This window comes from Leptonychotes weddellii, chromosome 13, assembly GCF_054177405.1.
Source record: "Leptonychotes weddellii isolate Sample4059 chromosome 13, ASM5417740v2, whole genome shotgun sequence".
In the NCBI taxonomy this organism is placed as follows: domain Eukaryota; kingdom Metazoa; phylum Chordata; class Mammalia; order Carnivora; family Phocidae; genus Leptonychotes; species Leptonychotes weddellii.
The window spans coordinates 25,322,918-25,343,456 of NC_138381.1; the positions used below are offsets into that span (position 1 = coordinate 25,322,918).

At 44.4% G+C, this 20,539-nt stretch overlaps 1 protein-coding gene across 1 annotated transcript in view; it reads left to right on the forward strand.

The window, feature by feature from the left end:
* EPG5 (ectopic P-granules 5 autophagy tethering factor) overlaps window positions 1–20,539 on the forward strand; it is a 104,419-nt gene that overhangs the window by 42,878 nt on the left and 41,002 nt on the right. Inside the window, exons 17-27 of the mRNA XM_081802531.1 lie at window positions 409–549; window positions 1,995–2,139; window positions 2,341–2,538; window positions 3,158–3,268; window positions 4,496–4,618; window positions 5,522–5,688; window positions 6,537–6,758; window positions 9,208–9,331; window positions 12,454–12,598; window positions 14,387–14,558; window positions 15,691–15,853. Coding sequence (XP_081658657.1) covers window positions 409–549; window positions 1,995–2,139; window positions 2,341–2,538; window positions 3,158–3,268; window positions 4,496–4,618; window positions 5,522–5,688; window positions 6,537–6,758; window positions 9,208–9,331; window positions 12,454–12,598; window positions 14,387–14,558; window positions 15,691–15,853 — 1,711 coding nt within the window. The remainder of the gene's footprint in view (window positions 1–408; window positions 550–1,994; window positions 2,140–2,340; window positions 2,539–3,157; window positions 3,269–4,495; window positions 4,619–5,521; window positions 5,689–6,536; window positions 6,759–9,207; window positions 9,332–12,453; window positions 12,599–14,386; window positions 14,559–15,690; window positions 15,854–20,539) is intronic.

Below are 20,539 nucleotides of genomic sequence, written 5' to 3' on the forward strand. Positions count from 1 at the left end.
TGAACTCACTTTTGAATCTTCTCTTTGCTCTAATACCTTGTGGAAATGCGCAGACAATGAGAGCCCCATGGCTCTTAGAAGAAGCACCATTTGGGAAGCAAAATGGGGTAGTGGCCAGTGTTCTGGACTGGAAATTTGCAAAGCTGGGTTCTCATTCTGGCCCTACACTAGGAAATTATGTGAATTTGGGCATGATACCTCACCATTCTCATCTGTAAAGTGAAAATACAGATGAACTGTTAAGTTCCTTTGTACTTCCCGAGTTCTGGTGCTGGTATTTCTGTGTGAAGTTTGGCTGTGCACACCATGTGTTGGGGACCTGAGATCATCTGGGTAGCAAGTAGGCTGATGGCTCATTGGAAGAACATCATTTTCTTGAATGCTCATTGCCTTTGTCTCTTTCCGTAGCATTGAGAAGTTCTGTGCCGAAGGCATCTCACTGTTAGGAATTCTGGTCCAGTCGAGGCATTTGAGAACAGTGGTTCATGTCCTGGATAAGATCCTGCCTTTGTTCTACCCTGGCCAGTATTACCTTCTGAAGAACGAGCAGTAAGTAGGGTATAGCCCAGGGAGGACCAACCACTGTGTTTTCAAGTAAAATAGGGAATGATGTGATTCCATAGTGTACTTTTTATGAGGCAAAAAACTCCCTGCCTAGTTTAGAATGCAGGTTGATGAACAGTAACTCCTAAAATGATTCCAGTTTTATTTTCATGAAAGATATTTCCCCTTCTCATTTAATTTTAGATTGCTTATAGCTTGTTAGTGTTTGAGAGAGTAGTTGTTTCCATGAAACCTGGGAATAGTGTTTCTGACATTGAGCAGCAAATGGCTTTGCCGTTGTAACAGCAGTAAAACCTACTGCTTTTCATTGTCTGTACTATTACAAGCAGGTAAGATACATGGGAAGGTGCTCATCACATGAGATACTCATAATCTTGTTGAGGAAACAAGACTTTTGAGGTAATTACAAAGTGTTATTGGCAAGGCTATGCTGTAGTGTCATAGGTTGCATTTGCATCTGGGTAAAAGTAAATGGGATTTATAGTAAAAGAAGTAGCTGCTTGGGGAGGGAGGGAATTAAGAATGGAGTATTAATCAAGATTCCCCATTACACATGATAAAAATCCAGTGCACACTGGTTTCACCAAGAAGGGGATATATTGGCTCATGTGATTGGGAAAAAGGCTCTTGATAACGTCAAGTAATTCTAAAGTGGTAGTTCTCAGCCGGGGGTGATTTTGAGCCTCAGAGGACATTTGGTAATGTCTAGAGATGATTTTGGTTGTCACATCCTGGTGGGGGGGATGGAAGGCAGTGGGTGGTTGGACAAGGGGGTGCAGAGGGAGGGTTTGGGGGAGGCTTCATGGGTTAGGTGTATTTTAGATAGCAGGGAAGGGTCAGGAAGTGTCTTCTGGGGAAAGGACATTGTAGATGAGATGTTGGGAATGAATAGGAGTTTGCCAGGTTAGGTGTGGGGGAGTGTTTCAGGCACAAGACCCAGAAGAAGCAAAGGAGACAGGAGAGAGGCGGGAGCCAGTACACCCAGGGAACTGAGGGCACTCCCCATTTGTGATGGGATTCCACCCCCGCGCCCCTTACACCACCTTGTATGAAGTTGACAGGCAGTACCAGATTGTGGGATGATTTTCTAAACATCTCTGCTTTTGTGAGAGTAGGGAGTGGGGAGGGGATAAACGGGATGCTTGGGATGTTTTTCCTCTAATGCTTTTTAACTTGTGTGTGTTTGTGTGTCTTGGATCTGTCTGTTCACTATACTTCTACAGGTAGATAGAATTCCTTTTAACCCACCTTAAATTCAAAAACTTCATTTTTCTGAAATTCTTGAAGAATTGTTGAAATCTCTAAAAGAGCTTTGGTCTACAAATGGGACCAGTTTAATATTTTTCTGTTTCCTCGTAAGTAATTAGCCACTGGAAACTTCATTGACTTCTGATTAGAAGGTCAAGTGTGTTGTCCTATGTTCTTGGCAGGTTTCTGTCACACCTCCTCCTGTTCCTACACCTGGACAGTGGTGTCCTTCAGGGTGTCACACAGCAGGTCACCCACAAGGTGGCACAGCACCTGACAGGAGCCAGCCATGGGGACAACGTGAAGCTTCTCAACAGCATGATCCAGGTCAGGCCCCTAGGAAGCCCCTACATACACACCGGCCCTCCTTCCCAGTCAAGCACCCTGGTGTTAGCACAGCTGAGTGTTGGTCATTTCAAAGCACTTGGCAGCAGATTTGGGCTTTGTAGTGGAGGTTTTTATTTGTTGGTGTTTTAAAAATGGGAGGCTGACTCTTACCTCCACATCACCTGAGACCTTTCTCCATAGGCCCACATATCCGTAAGCACGCAGCCCAATGAAGTGGGCCCCGTTGCCGTGTTGGAGTTCTGGGTTCAGGCTCTAATAAGCCAGCATCTTTGGTACCGAGAACAAGCCATCCTCTTCCTCATGGACCAGTTGTGTAAAACAGCTTTTCAGCTGATGCAGGAAGACTGTGTGCAGAAATTACTTTACCAGCAACATAAGGTAAACCTGTTAGAGAATTTGTCTTTCAGTCATTGGCTAGATAGTGGCCTTCTCAGAACATTCCTCCAAATGCACAGTTCCCAGTGCTACTCTGGGGCCACTGCCTTTTTAAAGCTTGGTTTTGACGGTGCCTTATCTCAGGAACCATAGTCTCTGCTAGTGTAGACTCCAGGGAAGCCAAAGGAAAGGACCCCCCCGGGAGGAGCTTGCTCATCGCATTTGGCTGTAACACGCTGCCTGTGACTATCATTGCTGGGGGGACTAATCAGTGAAATCCATGTCTTACCAGAACCTACTGTTGTAGGAAGATAATTGCTGATATTCTTTTTTTTTTTTATTTTTTTTATTTTTTTTTAAAGATTTTATTTATTTATTTGAGACAGAGAGAATGAGAGAGAGAGAAGAGCACATGAGAGGGGGGAGGGTCAGAGGGAGAAGCAGGCACCCTGCCGAGCAGGGAGCCCGATGCGGGACTCGATCCCGGGACTCCAGGATCATGACCTGAGCCGAAGGCAGTCGCTTAACCAACTGAGCCACCCAGGCGCCCCAATTGCTGATATTCTTGATAAGGTTTTTTTAAAGCCTCTTCTCTCTGCTGCACATCCTGTCTCGTGTGTAGAATGCTCTGGGTTACCACTGTGATCGGAGTCTGCTCTCTTCTTTGGTGAGCTGGATCGTGGCTGGCAACATCACTCCTTCCTTCGTGGAGGGCTTGGCCACGCCCACCCAGGTAGGAGCGCCCCTGCGGCCCATTGGTAATCTTCGTGAACTTTTAATGTTGTTATCATCTATGCTGATACAGTGCTACCAGCTTTAAGTAGCGCCCCTCTTACTGCGTATTAGAATGCTTTTCCACGTAACCCTCCCATTGGCTCTCTGCTGAGGTGGTGCTGTTGCTCTTCTGTTTCACGGAGATGTTAACGGAGGCTTCGTGGAGCCAAGTGGCTGGCAGAGTGTCAGACAACTCGGGGTCGGGCCTGGTGTGCCTGATGGCAGAGCCTGCCCAGCAGCATGGTTAAGAGTGGACGCTGGAGCTAGACCGCCCCAGGCCCGGTCTGCTCTTTGTTAGCCCTGTGCCTCGGGCGGCTTGCTTACCTCTCTGTCCTCAGTTCCCTCTGCTGTGGAATGGAATAACGGTTGCATCTGCATGTAGTGCACTCAGCCCCGTGCTCAGTGCAGCCACACGGCGCGGACTCGGTGTTGGCTGCTCTTACCACCATGAGCAGCAGCGGCAGCTTTTCTTCATTCTTACCCCCATCTGACGTTGTGTGTCACATTATGTCCCCGATTCATCCCTCCCACCAGTAGTGACAGCCTTCAGCCTCCCATCGGTCTTGCCCCCGCTCTTCCTCTTAACCTCTCGTGAGCCAGCTGCGGCACACTGCATGCTGTCACCCACACGGGTGCCTGGTGTTTCCGCCTCTCCGCCCCTGCCTCACCGGTCCTCTTGCCAGGCACGCCTTCGCGGCCATTCTCCATGCAGAGTCGTCTGTGGTATGCCCGCTCCGTGGCCCTGCGCTCCTTCCGCCAGCTTCCCACAGCACTTGACTCCTGATTCCGTGCTCAGCACCTCTCGCTTCGCATTGTAGTTACTTAAACGTTAGTCTCGTCTCCTCGAAGAGATGGAAAACTTGAGGGCAGAGCTCAGATCTGGCCCTCTTTCCTGTCCCTCGTGCCTATGGAACCTGCCCAAGAAATAATTATTGTGTGAACAAACGTCTTCTTTTACTGAAGTGGCGTTTCTGAGGGAATTTAGCATTTTTCAGTGGTTTGTTTTATCTAAGTTTGGACCTGTGACAAGAACAGTGATAGGTATAAGAACTCTGTTAATTCGGGGAACCATAAATATTTGTTGATTGAGATATCTGGTAGAAGAGATGCGCATTTGTAGAATGTCGGGATGATTTGGTCTGAGTGAGCTGCTCATTCCCCTCACTCTTACCTGCTGTCCTTGTAGGTCTGGTTCGCCTGGACAGTACTGAACATGGAATCCATCTTTGAAGAAGACTCCCAGCTCCGTCGAGTTGTCGAAGGGGAATTGGTGATAAACTCAGCTTTTACCCCTGACCAAGCTCTGAAGGTGCAAAAAGCAGTTCTGCATTTGAGTGGGAGAAGGTGGTTTATTGATGGATTCATCTAATAGCTTTTGAACTTCTGCGTTTTCTTTCATGTAAATGCTTGGAAAGCACAACATCCAAACCCGTGCTTAAAACTGTATAATTGAAGTGTATACTTCCTTTCCAAGCTTTATTTAGCATAAAGAGTCACAACCTAACTATTGAAGTCTGTGTTCATGCAGGGGTGGAGGGGTTTGCCCTCGTTTTAAAACAATTTCCAGTGTGTGTCCTGTGCATCAGTCCCCTGGAGAGCTCGTTAAAAATCAGATTCCCGGACCCCAGCTTTTGAAATTCTGAGTTTCTAAGTCTGGAGTGGGACCAGGAATTTATTTTAAAAACTCCCTAGCTGATCTTTAGGCTCATGGAATGAGAAAAAGACTGGGATAAGGCTTTAGAATGAAAGACCTATTTTAAGGTCTCCTAATAGGGAGTTGGATTTTGGGTTTCAGACCCTGTCAAGGAGTTTATCATTCTTGACAGTTCTTTTCAAATCTAAGTTTTCAAGAGATTCCTAACGTTTGACAGTAAAATTGACTTGATTTTCCTATCGTTCTGCTCCCTTGTACTGTGGCGTTTTGTGTGCAAAGGCCTGGAAAGGGCACGGAAATGAGGTAAAATGTGTAAGACGCATTCCAGTCTGGGGGCTTATGAAATGTTTTGACAGAAAAAAAACTGCCCCACATGTTTTGCTACCAAGGAGTAACCTTGTGTCAGCTAGTGAGTTGGAAAAGTAAGGTTTATAGGACTTTTTTTTCTTACTGAATGAAAACAAAATGTTCAGTGTTTTATTTGGATCATTTAGAAAGAGCTGACTGTCTGGAACTGTGATCATATCATGGTTGCTCAAAGCCCCTCCTCTTTTGTAGAAAGCCCAGGCCCAGCTGAAGCTCCCCATCGTCCCATCCCTGCAGAGGCTGCTGATTTATCGTTGGGCGCACCAGGCCCTTGTCACACCTTCTGATCACCCTCTTCTGCCTCTCATTTGGCAGAAGTTCTTCCTCCTGTATCTTCACCGCCCAGGACCGCAATATGGGTATGGTACCCAGTGTTGTTGTAGGTGTCTCTTGAACCTGTTCTTTACTTTGCACTCTGCTCTCATGCTCTGTGTTCTCACACTGTGGCCTGTGAGTTAGAACCATTCTTTAGCCACTGGTTAGGAGTCTGCCCCTCTGTTTCACATTTATTAGACTAGACAGTTCTTGAGTTTAGGGTATCTTGTGGCAGCTCTCTCTTTATCATCCCTATACCCCCTGGGGTGAGGACAGCACCTGGAGCTGGGCAAGGTGTAGCATAGAGCCCCTGGAGCTGCAAAGGGAGAGAAACTGCCCCAAGCAGGCTGCTCGTGTGACTGTTGTGGGGGTCATCCAAGCGGACTTGTGCTGGCCAGAGCAGGTGTAGACAAAGATCAGGCACTGCCTGGCAGCCCTTGGGCCGTGCCTGGGGGTGTCTAACATTTCCCCTGGGTATTAAGGGACTCTGGCAGCTGGAACTGCCCACTGTTCCTGACCGTGTTCTCCGGCTCCAGCTCAATTCCTGGCTCACCCTCACTCCCTTAACTCAGTCCTTCAGAACGTACAGATATTGGTTCTTGGGCTCTTCTGTTTTCTACCAGCTTGCAACTTCTTCTAGAGCAGAGACTGTCTTTATTCTGTACCGCTAAGTTGTGATAGTATCTTAAATTTGTGTAGCATTGCATTCTTTTTAAAACTGCTTTCATACACACCCTCTTGTTGGAGCCTCATACCAACCACTGAGGTAGAAATAACAGGTATTGATCTAATGTGGTATATTTATAGCCATTGAATTAACTGATTGCAGTTGTGTGCCACATAGAAAGAGCATCTTGTGTTGATCTTGTGATCTGTGCTTGTATTTTTTAAGGTTACCCATAGATGGTTGTATTGGAAGAAGGTTTTTTCAAAGCCCTGCTCATATCAGTTTGTTGAAAGAAATGAAGAGGCGCCTGACGGAGGTGGCAGACTTCCACCATGCTGCGAGCAAGGCCCTCCGCGTTCCAGCAGAGGGCAGTGAAGGGCCACCTGCCAGCCAGGCTGGCACCCCCGGCTACCTGACTTCACCAGAGCTGCACACGGAGCTCGTGAGGTGGGGCATGGTTATTTAGCCCTCTGTGCTGTCGTTGGCAGCACCGGGTACTCTGCTGGAGCAGCTGTTTGTGCTACAGACTGCCAGATGTCATTCTCTCAACCCTGTTAGATTGAATAGGGAGGATGGTTTGGGCTAGGTTTGCATCTTTTTTTTTTTTTTTTTAATATTTTTATTTATTTATTTGAGAGAGAGAATGAGAGAGAGAGAGAGCATGAGAGGGGGGAGGGTCAGAGGGAGAAGCAGACTCCCTGCCGAGCAGGGAGCCGGATGTGGGACTTGATCCCGGGACTCCAGGATCATGACCCGAGCCGAAGGCAGTTGCTTAACCAACTGAGCCACCCAGGCATCCCTAGGTTTGCATCTTGTAATGCTTCTTCTCTGTGTTCCTCATGAGAAGGGAATTGGCACTTTGGATATAGCTCTGTCAGGTGCCTGGGGTCTGAATGGAAGGTCTTAAGCTAGAGGGGCTGATGTCCTCTTCTGTTTCTCTGTGTAATAACAGAAACCAAAACAGTCGGTCACAGCAGGTAAACATCTAGTAAAGCCTGCTAGGAAACTTCTCTAAAGGAACTTCATGAGCAAGGCAGGGTTCTTTAAGCAAAGTCCATACACCTCTTAGAATCTACCTGGGGTAGGGTAGGGTCTAGTAATCCCCCAAAACCACTTCTAAGGGGCGCCTGGGTGGCTCAGTTGTTAAGCATCTGCCTTTGGCTCAGGTCATGATCCCAGTGTCCTGGGATCGAGCCCTGCATCGGGCTCCCTGCTCAGCGGGGAGCCTGCTTCTCCCTCTCCCACTCCCCCTGCTGTGTTCCCTCTCTCGCTTTCTCTCTCTCTTTCAAATAAATAAATAAAATCTTTAAAAAAAAAAAAACCAAAAAATCACTTCTAAAATCAGGCATAAAATGGGTATCTCTCCAAAGGTTAAGAACTCTGAAGTAAGTGTGGTCCGTTTCACACTAGTCCTTTACCTTTCATTTATGCTTGCCATAAACCAGGTATTAGTCTTCTAAATAAGACTTAATAAAAATGGGTTCTAATAAGTAGCCCTGAATGCTGAATGTCTTGGTCAGGAAACCCGGGGTTTTGATCCAGCTCTGAGGCTTCAGGCTTGCTTGACCTGAAAGCCCTGCGGGCTATCTTTCTGCCTCTGGGATGATTTCTCCGCTTATCTTGCTTGAAGGAAAACTTACTTTTAGCCAGGTTTAAGCAGTGGGGAGGCTTAATCTTTGAACATTTAGATCAGCCAAGAAAGTTTGATGTGCCCTTCTGCCTCTCGTAACCCCCCCCTTCCTTTGGCATGTTCGTTAAGTAGCCATCTAACTGAATCAGGAGCTGGAAGAGAACTCCACACTGGCCTCTTCTGTGTGTGAGAGCCTCAGAGTCCTGTCCCTCTTCCTGCACGGGCTGCCTCAGAGGTAAGGGAGGTAGTTTTCCATGTTACTGAGCAAAGCCAAACTGTGCCAGCTCCCAGACCCCACCCAGCAGTTCCTGAGCCACGGACTCCTCTAGTCCTCCCTTTGCTGCAAACAGCTGCTTGGAATACCGGTGAGCCTAGCTAACTGGACTGTGTTCCTTATAAAAACAAAGGAAACATCATTAAATTTTTAAAAAAATTTTTACTGGAAAATGGAGATTTTTTTTTTCTTTTTTTAGCCAGGCTTTGTTTTATTCCTTGTTAATGGGAACAAGGTATACACATACTTTGAGTTTTGTTTGTGATTCCTTGAAGCAGGAGGGCGTCATTGAGTCTAAAGCTGGCAGGTTCTTCTGTTGCGAAAGTTTAAGATGGCTTTTTTTTTTTCTTTCTTTTTAAGATTTTATTTATTTATTTGGCAGAAAGAGACACACAGAGAGAGGAAACACAAGCAGGGGGAGTGGGAGAGGGAGAAGCAGGCTTCCCGCCGAGCATGGAGCCTGATGCGGGGCTCGATCCCAGGACCCTGGGATCATGACCCGAGCTGAAGGCAGACACTTAACTGACTGAGCCACCGAGGCGCCCCTCAGATGGCTTTTAATGTTTTCTCTGAAAGAGAGAAAATATGTTTACTGGAATGTTACTTAAACTTTTCCAACCATTGAGGCTCACTGTGACTGGATTGCCCAGGAAGGAAAAACTCCAAATTCAGATCTTAGGTCTACGTTAAAATCACCTCTTCCGTTTATTTTTAATCTCTATGTTGTATTTACCCCAACTTTAATAATAGAGTTTGCAGAGTCCTTTTCTCACAGCCTTGTAGCAATTACTGCACCATATTGTAAGGATTTGTGACCTTCCTCCCCTGCTGGCCCATGAGCTTCGTGGGCCTGCGGTGGTGGTTGGAAACATTTTCGGTATTATGTGCTTTTTACTTCTATGTAGTAGTGACAGGGTTCCTAGAGATGTAAGAAACTTCATTTGTCTGCACATCTTTTTGTATTTTATATAATTCTGTCTTTTTTCTTTTAGGCTGTTCAATGTGTATATATTATGGCTGGAAGATGAGAATTTTCAAAAAGGAGATACTTATATCCCTTCTCTACCAAAGCATTACGATATTCACAGGCTAGCAAAAGTGATGCAGAATCAGCAGGTGAGACTATGGCAATGTCTCTTTTAGCATACCTGACTGTCATCAAATAGGTCACAGTCTTAATCTGACGTTAAAACCACTTACTGATATGGAAATGGGGTCACAGGCATGTTCAAGAGGTGCAGATGGGGTGTAACCACCGAAGAGGGCAGATGATGCCAGACAGGTGAATAGGGGTTAAATTTCTAAGGACCAAAAATGCCTTTCCAAAGAATTTGGATTTTGTTCTGAAGTGTTTCTTTGAAGGGGCCATGAAATGACAGGAGTGATTAGATAAATGGATGAATTTAAAGTATGTTGAAGAGGAATCAGTAGGATCAGGAGGATTTTCAGATTTAGATACACAGGTGGGATTGATCTACAGTAGTAGGATTGATTAGATATACAAGAACACCCAGATTTCTAGCTTGGGCAGCTAGAGATACTGTTAACAAAGATCCAGAACACTGGAAGAGGAGGTGCCAGAGGGGCTTCAAGGAGAATGCTCTATCCAGGATTTGGTAGGGAGGGGATGGTAGAATTCAGGAATGGGGCAGGGTAGGAAATGTGGGTTTAACAGTAGTAGAGCATTTAGATTGCGAAGAGGACTGAATGAAGCCAGAGCCCTGAGAAGTAACGACATTTAGGGCATAGAGAAATAAGGCTGAGAATACAGGGCCAGAGAAACAGGAAACATAAATAGGCAGTCATGGTGTCCTGAAATCCTTTGAGTCAGTTCCGTGTTCATCTCTTCCTTATCCTCTACATGCCAAGGCCTTACCTAAGAATTTGTGTGTAGTAGATGTCTGGTCAGTGTTTTTAAAAATTAGTCATAGCTTCTTGGTTCTCAGATATTTATCTTGGTTCCCCAGTATCGACAGAATTAATAGCTTTCTTTCTTTTTTTTTTAAAGTCTTTGCCATTTGATTTTATAGCTACACTTTTTTTTTTTAAAGATTTTATTTATTTATTTGAGAGAGAATGAGAGAGAGAGCACATGAGAGGGGGGAGGGCCAGAGGGAGGAGCAGACTCCCTGCAGAGCAGGGAGCCCAATGCGGGACTCGATCCCGGGACTCCAGGATCATGACCTGAACCAAAGGCAGTCGCTTAACCAACTGAGCCACCCAGGCGCCCTTTTTTTTTTTTTAAGGATTTTATTTATTTATTTGACAGAGAGAGAGAACAGCAGGGGGAGCAGCAGAGGGAGAGGGAGAAGCAGGCTCTCTACCGAGCAGAGAGCCTGATGCAGGGCTCAATCCCAGGACCCTGGGATCATGACGTGAGCTGAAGGCAGATGCTTAACCAACTGAGCCACCCAGGTGCCCCTATAGCTCCACTTTTTGATCTGTAGTTCACATTTAGAGTTGTACTGTCTTTTTGTGGTTTCTGAGACATCTCTTGCTTGCCCACTGTTAATTCTTTGTATTCTCAATCGTTAGCCTGTCAGCAGTTATTTAGCACAGAGGCAGAGAAGGTGACATTAGCGATCCCTCTTAAAGGAGCCGTGTATACACAGTAGGGGGGACTGGTACAGCACCTCCAGCAGTTGTTTGGGGCCTCTGGGGTTCAGGCTTGTGACCGAGATGACTTCGGAGTTTCTCCTCTGAGTCTGGAATGCCTCATGCCGTGGTTTGGAAGTAATGATTTAGGACTACATGGCAGTGTGCTCATTGAGAAACCAGAGACATTTGTAGGTTTAGAGGAATCCTTTAAACACTTAAAATCAGAAAAATAAATTGGTCACAAAACTATAGTCCATAGTCCATATCTGATCACCCGTTACTACTATTTGATACAGTTTTTAGTGTTCATGGAGAGCTGCCATTTCTTTTCACTGAAGACGGTCTCCCGTTCTGATATGTATTGATCACCAAAGTGAAGTAGGCGTAGTTCAAAATATGCAAGACAGTTCATTGGAATGTGGGAAGAGAATACTGAAACTCCTGTTTTTTCTCCTTTTATCTATTATTTATTTTCTCTTGTAATAGAAAAAATTTGATCATACAGAAAAATGGAATAGTGCAACACACATGCCCTTCTCCTCCCTCTGCCTGCTGGGTACCAGGTGTCGAATTTTATCTATAGCCCGTCCACTCCCTTCACCCATGTTATTTTGGAATAATCCTAGAAAGCATTTGATGCATGTAGATTTCAAAAGATGAGGGTTAAAAAAGTATTCTAACCCAATAGCATTTATATCTGAAAAATATTAACAGCAGTTTCTTAATATCAAATATCTAAGTGTTCCAGTTTCTGGTTACCTCATAAATGTCATAAAAGTTTTATTTTCGTTTTTTTACTTTGAGTCAGGAGCCTCGTTTTGTGATTGGTTGATAGCTCTTTAAATCTGTTCAATCTCCTGGTCCTCACCTTATTCCTTTTCTTCCCCTCGCAGTTTGTCTGTTGAAGAAACTGGATAGTTCATTCATATAGTTTCCCCACAGTCTGGATTTTATAGATTTTATCTTTGTTAGTGTGGTTTAATATGTCTCTCTGTCCCCTGTATTTCCTGTAGAGTGGTATTGGGACCAAGGGCCTGATCTAATCCAGATTCAACGATTTTCCAATATATTTGTTATTTATCTCTTTAAAATTTCTGACTTTTACTCATGTTTTATAATTTATTAGCTCACTACTATGTGTATATAATTTATAAATGTACAGTTGGTGGGGCTGTTAAAATTATTTTTTCTGATCTTGGTACATAATCAAACACCTGCTAAGATTGTTAGTGTCCATTCTGTTTTTTATATATGCATGTGTGTGTGTGTATATATATATATATTAAAGATTTATTTATTTGACGGAGGGAGCACACATGTGTGGGAGTGGGGGGAGGGTCAGAGGGAGAGAATCTTCAAGCAGACTCCCTGCTGAGCATGGAGCCTGATGCGGGGTGAGATCTCAGACCCATGAGATCATGACTGGAGTTGAAACTAAGAGTCGGGTGCTTAACTGACTGAGCCACCCAGGCACCCCTGTTAGTGTCCATTTTAAATGTGATTCATCCTAATACTGGAGAGCTTGGTATGGACCACCTCGTGCCAAACCTTACTGGTCTACTTTTTAGTTAAAAAATTTAGTTTTATATGTGAATATGTGATTCATCCATGAAAGCTAATGTCCTGTGGTTCAATTCTAGGATCTGTGGATGGAGTATTTGAACATGGAGCGCATACATTATGAGTTCCAGGAAACCGTTGGTCTGTGGACACAGGCCACACTGGAATCCCATTCTCCGCCCTGCAGCTTGTCGGTGCAGCTGGACGTCACTAATCCTTTGTTGGGTGAGCGAATGAGCATCAGCCCCCTCGAGGGAATAAATGCGTGAGGGAATGAATGATTGAAACCGAGCCATTGAGGGTTAAGGTTTACACAGTGTATTCCTCCAGTGAGAATTGCTTTTTAGGAGGTCGTTGTTAACTTGTCTACAACTTAGGGTTAGGTTTGGCTATGATGGAGAGAAAACTCCAAAACAGTAATGGCTTAAATAAGATACTTACTTTTTCCGTAAAAGAAGTTGGAGGCAGGCAGTTTAGGCAGTAGCTTTATGGCCTAAAATGTTGCTTGAGAGAAACTTGCACAAAGCTAGGAGTCTTTTCCAGTGATGAATATCCAACTTTGTTACATTCTGTGCAGAGTAGTTGTTCTAGTGGAAAAACCCTGGCTTTACAGGTTGATCCCTCACTTGACCTGTTTGGAATGTTAAATTCCATCTGTTTGGGGTGCAAACAATACAGGTCTTTTTATGCCAAGTAAAATCCTGGCTATTAAGTTGTCTTAAATTTTCTTAAGAATAGAAAATGGAATGCTACATCTGGAATGAAGTTGGAAATTCATAGTAATCCTTTAAGTATTTGTTGACCTGACTTACTGATTGAAATTTCCTTGACCTCTCCTATCCCCTGTTATCTTTTGAAAAGAATCAGGTCTGTGGCAGCATTTTTCTTCATGTTCCTCAGTCCCCACCTGCTATATGGTATGTGTCCAGTGCAATACAGAGAGAGGGTGGGAAGATAGTAATTTACTGGATACCTGTGTGTGGTCAGCTCTGTACTAAGTGTAGAAATAAAAACACTAAAATTGCATTCACCAATATGGGATCACATGCAATCGAGTACAAAGTTGGATGGATAAATTTGCCTTTACTTTCTTACATGGCACCTGATTTCTTATTTGGACTTTATTATTGAGTTAATGAGTAAGTGAATAAATGAATGCATGACAATATAATTATGTAATATAAGTACTGTAGTAGTTTGTGCCCATGTCTTTGTTCATTTTATACTAGTCTCAGCCTTCCTGTTCAAACTTTGGCCCAATTTAAGATTTTTCAGTCTGTCATATTCCTTAACACCCATTTTTTTTTCCTCCTCTTCCTATGAGGTTTATCTGGATGATTGCATTAAACTCTTTTTTTTTTTTTTTTTAATTTTATTTATTGAGAGAGACACAGTGAGAGAGGGAACACAAGCAGGGGGAGTGGGAGAGGGAGAAGCAGGCTCCCCACTGAGCCAGGAGCCTGATACGGGGCTCGGTTCCAGGAACCTGGGATCATGACCTGAGCCGAAGGCAGATGCTTAACCGACTGAGCCGCCCAGGTGCCCCACATTAAACTCTTAATGGGACTACCTGCCCTTTCCCCCAATCCATTGTCTGGTGATAGCTACCACCTTTCTCAGGCTTGTTGAGAGCTGTTCACTACTAGTATCAAGTCCAGGCACTGCAGCATGTCACGCAAGGCTGTCTAGGGTAATAATTTAAGATCACGAGCTTTAGCTCTTAAACTGTCATTAAGGCTTTTTGGATAGGAATTCTGTTTATTAATCATACCACATGCTTGTGAGCTCCTAGCTCCCGGTAGAATATTAGTAGCCGGGTGGGGGCTCCCTCAAAACTTGTAAGTAACTGAAGATAATGATTTTATTCATTTAGGCCTCTGATGGTTTATGTAACTGTTCTATAGATCTTCAGCATTCTTCTCAAAAGTAATAGGCCAAGGCTTTGCACCCATTTAATATGTTACTACTTAGTGGTAGCCATCGCTCGGTAAGTAGGACATAATTTTCTTTCAGCTAAAGAAAGGGTTTTAAGTAACTTGCGGAAGCATGAGGCTCCCCAGCCTCCCCTTGACCTGCACCCAGTGAGGCCTCCTGTGCCAGTCATTTCCTCAGCCGTGCTCCTGAGTCAGAAGGACGCCACCCAGCTGGTGCGCACGGACCTGAATGTGTTGCAGCAGCAGGCCAGGTAAGACCATGAGACCTCCAGGGCCGTGCCTTTGTGCTCGCTGCTGTGACAGCTTGGATGACTACGTACCTAGAAGGGCTTCCTCATCAGCCACCTCTCCGTGAGGGTAATTTGACCAGGCTAGCCCAGTCAGTTACCTCAGCTAACCAAGTTGTGACAAGTCTCTTAATTTTACATTGAAATGATGTGGTGCTTACATGGACGATAAATTTTACATTTCCTGGGGTGGTATTTCTGAGTGTCAGCAGTGCCAGCCAAGTGTTTCTTAAGCTTCTCCTGAGGAGACTTTCTGATATTGGAAAGATGGTGTTAAAAGGGTATCCAGTGAGATTTGCTTTCTTTTGTCACTGCTTCGCTCCCTAACTCTTCATGTTCTTTAACAAACTGCCACAGGCGCTTGATCAGAGTGTGGGAAAGTCATTTAGTGCTCTGAGTTGAAGTAGATACAGAATGATCAACTCTTGAAGGTTTGATTCTTGCTTGTTGTCTTGTGAGAAGGAGTGTGTGTGGAGTGAGTCTGTTTTATAAAGTAAAAGAGTCTTATCTTCTCAAAGACCATGGGAATCTATCTCTTACTGGCTTTTGTTTCCTTGGCTGTTTTTGGTCCAGGTATTTATTGTGTGTGCGTGCGTGCGCGCGTGTGTGTGTGCGTGCGTGCGTGTGTGCGCACGCGCACCCCTGGCCCCACCAGCGCATGCGTACACACACGTAACAGTATCGACACCCATGTAAAAAGTTAGCTTCCTCCATCTTTGACAGTTCAGTTTGAGTTGCTAATACCTAAGAAATCACTGGTGCTTAGAAGTAAGGTACCCCTTTAGGAATGTTTTAATCGGGATGAAATTCTCATTTGGTCTTGTTTATTTAAGGGTCTGTGTAAAAAACATTGTTAATGTAATACAGATTCTAAATGAAGCTTTGTTCCTGGCTAAAAAGTCGTCCCACTTTCCCTTCTTTTCTTAACTTTCTTATCAAGGAAAAGAGAGGATTTACACACACCTTTGGTCTTTTGTTCCTGTAGAATACTAGGTCTTGTTGCTCTCTAGTGTAGGCTGGGGGTAACCGGAAGCCTTTATTACTTACCATGAAACCCTTCCTAAGCCATTCTTCTACCTCCTGATGATGTTTCCAGAACTGCAGCTCTTCGAGAATCCCAGCAGGTTGCCCTGGAGAGTGAGCTGTTGGACACAATGCCCAAACAGTACGTGAACAGGGAAGAACAGGCCACTCTGCATTTGGAGTGTAGAGGTAGTAGTGGTAAGAAATGCCAAGGACCAGCCGTTGTCACAGTTCAGGTAAGATTGTGGAAGCTTCTTCATGATTCACCGAATTTTTAATTGAGTCCCTAATATTGGCATATTGTTGAGAGAGACAGCAAGAAGTTCATAGCACATGATTCACGTCCCAAAACATTTAATAGTTTTGTGGGGGGGGTGACGGCCCACACGGAGCTAATCATGTATTTCCGTAGTGCTGATGTGTCCTGCAAGACAAATTCACAGAAAAGCAGTTAACTGAGAAGATTCTTAGAGAGAGGGGCTCACACTGGTCCTTAGAAGACTTTGATGATGACGGTTTGGAGTCACTGGGAAGGAATGTGGGAATGGAGTCTTCTGGACGTAGTTTAGGGGGCACCGGCTAGGTCAGTTTACTTCAGGTGGTTTCTGGCTGTGGTGGTGGGAATTCATATCAGAAAGGTTGGGGTTTACATCGGAAAAGAGGATCCTTTGGGAGCTCCAGCCGTGTGCCCTGGCCAGTGGGGAGCCACTGAAGACAGACGTGGAGGGCCGTGTGGAAAGCAGGTCAGTTGGGTGGAGCTTGCCAGCAGGCAGAAAGAAAGAGATGTGCAGCTATAAGATTAGGAATTCAACCGCCTCTTAGAGTCAGCTTCTTGGGTTGGAAAAACAGGCTCAAGTTGGGTCTGTGACATCGTAAGGACATCAGGGTGGAGCTTAGCTTTAGCCAGCACTGTCTAAACACACTGCAGAACTTACTTTATCCTCCCCACAACCCTGTGAGGTGGGTATTCTTGTTATCTTCAGGAAATAAAGGCACAGAGAAGTTAAGCACACACCCGAAGTGGCACAGCCGCTGAGTGGCAGAACCAGGAAGGCCCGGGCAGTGTGGCTGCAGAGCGCCGCTCCCCACCGCTGCACCCGAGTCCTGTGCCAGGGCCTTCAGGTCCCCAGAGCCGGGAAAGAACCTCTCAGAGATAGGCTGCCTGTTGCCTGACTCCATTTGCACAAACATGGCTCCTCTTCTTTTGTTAGCTTTTAGAAATTAGGGAAAATTTATTTTACTGACTCTTGATTGTCTTTCCAGCATTTCCTTTTGTTCTAATCCGCATTTGAGCAGTTCTGATGTATTCCTCATCAGTCTCCTTGGGAGCCTGTTTTCTCTAAAATGACTCCTCTGAAGTAACTTTTATACTTGTATTTTTCATTACCTTTAAAATTTGTTTCTGATAAAATAATATCTTCGTATGCATCTGAAGTTCAGAACTTTGATCTGGGATGGGAGACTTCTAAACACTGAGTAATGTCTTTGGCCAGGTGCTTTATAAAGTTAATTTTCTTTCAGTGTAATTTTCCCCTCAGTTACAAATACTTTAGTAAGACTAGGTAGGAGCATTTAAGAAGGATCACTTGCTAAAGGAATAGTGCTGGAAGACAAGTCTGTCAATTTCGGATGGAGTTTGAATTGGTGTGAAAAAAGCTGAAATGTATCCAGTTCTAATTAAAAAGGGTGTCTTTCAATCTGTGCCTTCACAAATATGGTATTTTTCCATATTTTGGAATTACATATCTTTGCCAGGCTGTTAATTCTATACAGAGAGGGGAAGTCTCCTCAGATGCATTTTTGTAAATGACTGGGTGAAGTGAGTACAAAAATGTTTTCCCAGTTCTGGCCAGTAGCTTGCTCTGTGAAGAGTTGTGAATATTTGCTGCCCCAGCCAAAGAACAGGTCTCTTTGCCTGACCTGTTAACTCTCCGGGTCTTGGAGTGGAAAATACCACCAGGCAGACTTGGGAGCTTTAGCTCCCAGCCTACCAGTGACTTGGCGCTTTTTCTTTTCTGAAGTAGTCTTGATTTGTCTGAACCCTTGAATTGAAATTTCTTTACAAACTTTTGCTTTGTTGATTCTGAAATAGAAAGGCATACCTTTCCTAAAATTCCTTCAAAGTGATTTTGATTAGAGGGAGATTGGAAAGCGGATGATTTATGATAAGAATTAAAATGAATATGGTTTAGATTTTATTTTTACAAACAAATAAAAATATTTCTTTCTTTTCTCAAAAGAAAAATTGATAGATGCTAAGATTGCTTAAAGAAAGGAAGCAAAAAGAGAGGAGAGAGGGGGGAAAAAGGAGATTTTATAGAAGCCTAAAGAATGTGAAAAAATAGCTGTGTTTTGTGGCCATAATCTCATTAGAAATATCCAAGTTTTCTTAAAGCATGCTGTGATTTTTTGCTGGCCTTACTAGTTTGCCCAGTGCTCTACCTTTCAGTTCCATTTGGGAAGACCTAGAAACTTGGGAACCCCCACTGATGGCTCCTAGAAGTACCAATATCGACACGGTATCTACTTCAGCCATTATTTTGCCTGGTGATGCAGATCTGCCAGGGATATTAAAAATGTGAGGATAGTGAGCAGCTTTTGTAGTCTGATTCAAGTAAGATTTCTTTAGAAAGTTACATAGAAATTGCTAACTAAGTCTATCCTAGGCAGTACTTGCTGGTTGATACTTCTAGGAATTGAAGACAAAAAAATTTTTTTGGCTACTCCTTGATAGCTAAGAGCAAGGTAGAAGAAAGTTGAGACTCTAGCTGTCATGAAGTTGGGGCATTATCTAATTGATGCAAGTCAGTTAGATTCGCTCTGAGTTTTGGTCAGAGATTGTACTTGAGTCTAAAGCTGTCTCTTACACAAATGGATGACTTTGGTTATGGATGTTGGGGTAGGGAAGGTGAGTTCTGACTGTTTAGGACTCATCATGGAACTGCCACTGGGAGAGCATATGCCATACAGAAGATAGATTGTTATTCTTATACAGAGAATTGTAGCCCCTCTGTGTCTGTGTGTCCAGGGACCACTTCATGGCTATATCCAGTAGTTTTGATCCTGTTTAACATAATTCTATCATCTGGCAATGCTGAACGTCATGAGGTCTCTTCTAGTCCCTCCAAATCACTAGCCACTTTGCAGGTTCTGTCCAGGGTTCCTCTTCATCAACTCAACCCTTAGATTGCTGGTTATGAGTTGCGCTTCCCCTGATCCCCTCCGTCATTGTGACATTAGCGGCTTTTGCCTACTATTTGTGTTGGAGTTCCTAATCTAGTGTGGGTGTGTGAATGGTCTTCAGTGGGTCAGTGAAGTCCCTGAAAGTATATGGAAATTTTTTTTCTGGAGAGTTCATAACTTCAGTAGATCCTCAGTAATCCATGACCCCCAAAGGGCTAACCCATATGTTGATGACTCCTGTTCTGCTTTTCTAGTCCAGAATTCTGAGTTCCAAATCTAGATTTCTACTTGCCTATGTAATGTTCTGTGAATGTCCAAAGATACCTCAAACTCCACAGGTCCCAAACTAATCCCACTTTGACCCTCCAAACCAGTTTTTCCTGTAACAGGAAATGGGGACCTAGCCATCAGTGTCATCGCCCCACCCTCATACGTCCCATCTAGTTACTTTCCAAGTCCTCCCGGCTCTGCTTCTGAAATGACTTTACATTTGTTTTCTTTCTCTTCGTTCCCATTGCCCCCAGGTAGCCCCACATCACTTCTCCCCTGAACCATTACGTAAGGCTTCTTGTCCATAGACTCTCACCCTATTCAGTCTGTTTTCCATTCTGCCACCATTCATCTTTTTAAACACAAAGCTCATCGCATTTGCAGGCTGACAACCAGCATTGGCTCTCCAGTATCTATAAGGAATAGGACTCTTGGGACCCCCCGTAATCTGTTCTTCATCAGTTTCTAGTGGCATCATTTACCCTTTCCTGATCCCTAAACATTGTTTTCTAGCCACTCAGGCTTTTTCCATTCACTAAACATGACATGCACGTTCCTACCTTCTGTCTTAGGCATGCGCTACTTGTCCCACGCTCCTGTTGTCGCATGAGAGCTCCTTCCTCTCATCCTTCCAGTCTTGGGTCAGGCAGTACGTCTTGAGGTCCTAGCCCCTCTAGTCAGATTGAGGTAGTCTCTCATAGCAGCTCGTGCATAAATGCTGTGGTAGTTGCCTGCTGTCTTTCCTGCCAGTCTGTGAACTCCTCGGGGATAGAGTTCCTGTCCTTAGTCGTCTGTGTTCCTGTACCATCGAGCATGGCTCCTGGCACATAATAGGTGCCCTTTCTTTTTTTTTTTTTTTAAAGATTTTATTTATTTATTTGTCAGAGAGACAGAACACAAGCAGGGGGAGAGGCAGGCAGAGGGAGAAGCAGGCTCCCTACCGAGCAAGGAGCCCGATGTGGGACTCGATCCCAGGACCCTGGGATCATGACCTGAGCCGAAGGCAGCCGCTTAACCAACTGAGCCACCCAGGCGTCCCTAGGTGCCCTTTCACGGCCCTGAATGAGTCCATGAAAACCACCAGCACATTACTCATTAGGCTGAGTTACAACTTGTTTTGCATTATGATCACCTCTGTCACTGTGACTAGATTCTGAGTTCTGTGAGGGCCGGGACCTTGTCTTAACTCATGTTTCTGTTGTCAGTGGCTCAGTTAGTGCCATAGAACTGAGGTGTTTGAAGGAGCAAACAACTACAGATTTATACTCTTCACAAGTAATATTTTCACTACCCTCAGGAATTTTGTAGATATTATTTGGCTGGAAGTTAGAACTTGTTCCTACTAGAAATTAGCAGTCACTCTTTGACTGTGTTTACCTTAGGCCAATTTATTGTTCAGTTGGCCGACTTAATGCTTTCCATACAAAATCTCGACTTAAGCACCACACTGCTGCGCTTTTGCTCTAATA